The sequence below is a fragment of the Mus caroli genome, chromosome 16 (genome assembly GCF_900094665.2).
Source record: "Mus caroli chromosome 16, CAROLI_EIJ_v1.1, whole genome shotgun sequence".
Taxonomy (NCBI): domain Eukaryota; kingdom Metazoa; phylum Chordata; class Mammalia; order Rodentia; family Muridae; genus Mus; species Mus caroli.
The window spans coordinates 86,225,956-86,230,115 of record NC_034585.1 but is presented as its reverse complement, the minus strand read 5'-3'; the positions used below and the strand labels follow the sequence as shown (position 1 = coordinate 86,230,115).

At 46.8% G+C, this 4,160-nt stretch overlaps 1 protein-coding gene across 6 annotated transcripts in view; it reads right to left on the bottom strand.

Annotated features, from left to right (window-relative positions):
• Window positions 1-4,160, bottom strand: part of Itsn1 (intersectin 1) — a 187,515-nt gene that overhangs the window by 77,963 nt on the left and 105,392 nt on the right. For all 6 annotated transcript variants that reach the window (XM_029470688.1, XM_029470690.1, XM_029470693.1 and 3 more), the window contains one exon: window positions 2,372-2,499. In XM_029470688.1, the coding sequence (XP_029326548.1) occupies window positions 2,372-2,499 (128 nt within the window). The remainder of the gene's footprint in view (window positions 1-2,371; window positions 2,500-4,160) is intronic.

The following is a 4,160-nucleotide window of genomic DNA, read 5'->3' as shown; positions in this document are numbered from 1 at the left end:
AGAGAGAGAGAGAGAGAGAGAGAGAGAGAGAGAGAGAGAGAGAGAGAGAGAGAGAAATTGTGGTATCTTGGTATCTTTCACAAAGTGGCTACAGGACTAAGAAAAAGTACATCTCAATTGAGATTAATGACAGTAATTGATAGAGCTGAGTGTAAGCCGCAGAGCACAGACACACACACTCTTTATGAAAGTGAGACTAGTCAACATGCTGTGCCTGCTTTTGTGAGAGCGTGAGTAGAGCGCGAGTAGAGATCTCACAGGTCCTCCCTGGGCAGGACGAGCTACACTCACACACATACGTTTGGCTCCCAAACCTGAAGGCGAGACAGACATCTGGGGCTGGCGAGATGGTGCAGCCAGTACTCTTGGTTCCCAGCACTGACATGGCAGCTCCCAAGCAGTGACCCAGAGCCACAGGGTTCACTGCCCTCTCCTGGCCTGAGAGCACAACATTCACGGTGTACAGAGCGACATACCATCAGAAAAGCTAGTGCACATAATAGAATGTCTTTTAAAAAACATTTTCATTTATTTTTATTTTATGAGCATTGATTGGTGTTTTAAAGCCTGCATGTGGATCTGCACGAGGGCACCATCAGATCCCCTGGAACTGGAGTTATGGACAGTATAGACAGTTCTGAGCTGCCACAGGGATACTGGAATTAAACCCTGGTCCTCTGGAAGAGTAGCCATTGCTCTTAACCTCTGGGCCATCTCTCCAGCCCCAAACAATGTTTTCTAAAAAGCATGAAAATGCTGTATATTGGGCCCGTCTTTAATCCCAGTACTCTGGAGGCAGAGGCAGGAGGATCTCTGCAATTTCAAGGCCTACCTGGTCGATACAGTGAGTTTCAGGACAGTCAGAGCTATAGAGAAACTGTCTCAATACCCACCCCACCAAAAAAGCATCCAAGTACATTTATTAGAGGGTAAAAAAGATTTCTTAAGTTTTTGGGTACTATTTACCTATACACTTAGAATATGTATCACATATTCTATTTGTAGAATAGTATTTTCAGTTTATTTATACTCTATAGGAGTACAACTTTATGTTATAACATTAGTAATAAGAGCATTTCATAAACTATAATGACAACTGGGGGCCAGGGAGATGGCTCAGCTGATGAAGGCACTTTGCATCCAAGTCTGAGAACTTTGATCTGCAGGACCTATGTGGTAGAAGAGAACCCACTCTTGAAAGATGTTCTGACTTCCACAAATGCATGGTGACACAAGCCTGTGTGAACACACACACACACACACACACACACACACACACACATCTTATAACAGTTAAAATGCTGCAGTCAGTACATACAGTGTGCCCAGTGTAAAGAAAAATGATAAAATAAAATAAATACCCAGTCCAATAAACTTGTATAAGATCCCTGGCATTAAAAATAAAAACATACGCCAGGCGTGGTGGCGCACGCCTTTAATCCCAGCACTTGGGAGGCAGAGGCAGGCGAATTTCTGAGTTTGAGGCCAGCCTGGTCTACAGAGTGAGTTCCAGAACAGCCAGGGCTACACAGCGAAACCCTGTCTCAAACAAACAAACAAACAAACAAACAAACAAACACAAAGCAAGCTCAAGGGACCCTATGTGCCCAGCAGCAGCGGGCTGCCAGGTCTGCAGGGTCCATGGCCCTAGGACGCCTAGTCCCCAGCTCTGCTCAGTGTAACTGCAATAACCCGGTTTATAGTTGTTTGCAGTATCTCCCTGGGACACTTGGTCACTCTAGTTCCCTGGACTCTAAATTAACTGAATTCCAAATAGCACAAAGCTACGAAGTACAAGGTAGCAAACAGATTCCCACAGTGAGCACAGAACATTCCATGGAAAAGGTACAAAACAGCCACAAACAGCCAAACAGAACAGACAGAGTGATTGTCTTCCAGGCAGTGGTGGCCATTTCCACCTTTTGTATCCAGTTTAATTTGCAGTTGCAGTAAACAAGAGAGGAGGCAGAGAGGCGTTGGGGTGCTCTGGGGAAGCTTGTGGCAGTAGACTGGGGGCTTTGCTTTCCAGCCTTGCACTTAGACCATCACTGGTATTAGGAGGCTGTGAACTGGAAATCTCTTTGGTCATTGGCATGCAAATGAATTAACCAAGTGTCCCAATTTTCCTGTCTACTTCCATTGTCTACACAGGAGAGCACCAGGAACCAGCCGAACACTTCAGGGGGCGTGTACGCACTCAGGGGGCGTGTACGCACATATGCAGAGATTGTCTGTTTGCCCACACACATTAAGGAGGGCAGGCATCTTTCCTGGCACAGTACAGAAAGATGGTACAGGCATCTTTCCTGGTACAGTCTGAGAACAAAGGGCGAATGAATGTCACAGGCCCTGGGCTCACAGGCTCACTCACCTCTGAGCGTCTTCCTTTTGCTTCTCTAACTCCAGGCTCTTCCTCTCCTGCTCTTTCTGCTTCAGCCGCTCTGCCTCCACTGACCTCTGCTTCTGGAGTTGCTGTTTACTATGTATCTCTCTCAGTTCCTAGAAGGAGTCAGGATAGTTTATGGGTGGTCAGAGCAGATGGACATTAAACTGTTCACGAGGACGCAGCATTTCACAGTGGCCAAGCCCTGGGCGTCTGGCAGGTGACTTTCAGTGTTGACAAGATGTTCACTCAGAAATTGAACTCGCTGCGTTTTGACATGACTGATCACCAGTCATTGTACCAGATTATATTCTAGCAGGCCACAACACAATATGTCATTTCCCATGACACTTACTTATCCCTGGGGCTGGGGATTGAGTCTGAGACTTTGCACACACTAGGCAAGTGTTCTAAGACTGAGGTATGCTCCCCACCCCAACCCCCCCCACCCCGCCTCCAGGATCTGTTTGAAAGGCCCTTGTTTGTGAGGGGCAGTGGGGGAACTACACTGGGAGACTCAATAAGTATTGGAAGGTAACTAGTTTTATGATATGGTGATTTATAAATAAAACTATAGCTACTATAATTAATCCACATCAAACCCCATAGCTTTGAAAACACACACACACACATACACACACACACACACACACACACACACACAGCACGCACGCACGCACGCACGGGCATACTCACACAGCACTTACACAGCCACTGATAAAAACCTGGCTCTTTGAGACTTGAGTCCATAGATTTGATAGTCTCTGTGAGCTTGTCCAGCCCCAACATACACTGTGTGGTTTATTTTTTCCTCAAATCACAACTATTGGAGAGCCTCTATTCTCACAAATCCCTTTATGAAGCTGCCAACTCTTCCTAGCGATCTCTCCAGATCTGATTTCCTCATTTTATAGCAACCCCCCCCCCAAAGAAATAATGGTGATTTCTTTGCCAGCCTACTGAAAACCAACAGAATAATGTAACAGAGCAGTTAAAATCAGAAGTATAAGTGCATAAGACTGAAAAACCGTGTTAGGCTGGGGTGTGGTTTGATGGCAAGGCTGCCCAGCATGCATGAGACCCTTGAGAGGTAACAAGAAGATACAAAGTTTAACTGGAAATTGGGTGGTGGAGAGCAGGAGGGAGGCACTGGAGGACAGGAGGGAAGGCACTTCGGAGACCTGGGCAGGGCAAGCCTGGAGAGCTTGGCTAGGTACAGACTGGGCCATCTCCTAAAGCAGCAGCCCTGGGTATGTATGCTGGGTTAAGGAAGGCTGCCTGGGACAGGGGCTGAGCTAGGGCGGGCACAGAGGCATCCAAGAATGGCCACTGGGAAGTAATGAAGACGCTCCCCTGTCCCCTCGGGGCGGGGGAGAAGAATTCTATTTTTCATTGCCTTCCTAACTGAAATACCGTGACAGTCTAATAGTATTCTGTCAAAAGCCCGGCCACGCTGGCTTCCACAGAAATTTGTAATAAAAAAATAATAATCCCTAATAACAGGAATGGATAGTGTGCTCACGATTGGGAGCTGGTGTTCTAGACACAGCTCAGGAGATCGAGTCACTCTCTCCTGACGGAAGCAGAGTCAACAAGCAGAGGAATAACTGCAAGGGACACTAAATCAAGCTCTAGTGTCCCCAAGAAGGAAGGGGCCAGGATCCAGTCAGGACACACAGCCAGAGGTGGGCTAATCCCTCACTGGCCCAGTGCAGAGACCCTATCAAAGGACATAAGTCATGGAAAGTTTTGTTCAGCTAAAAAAAAAAAAAAAAAA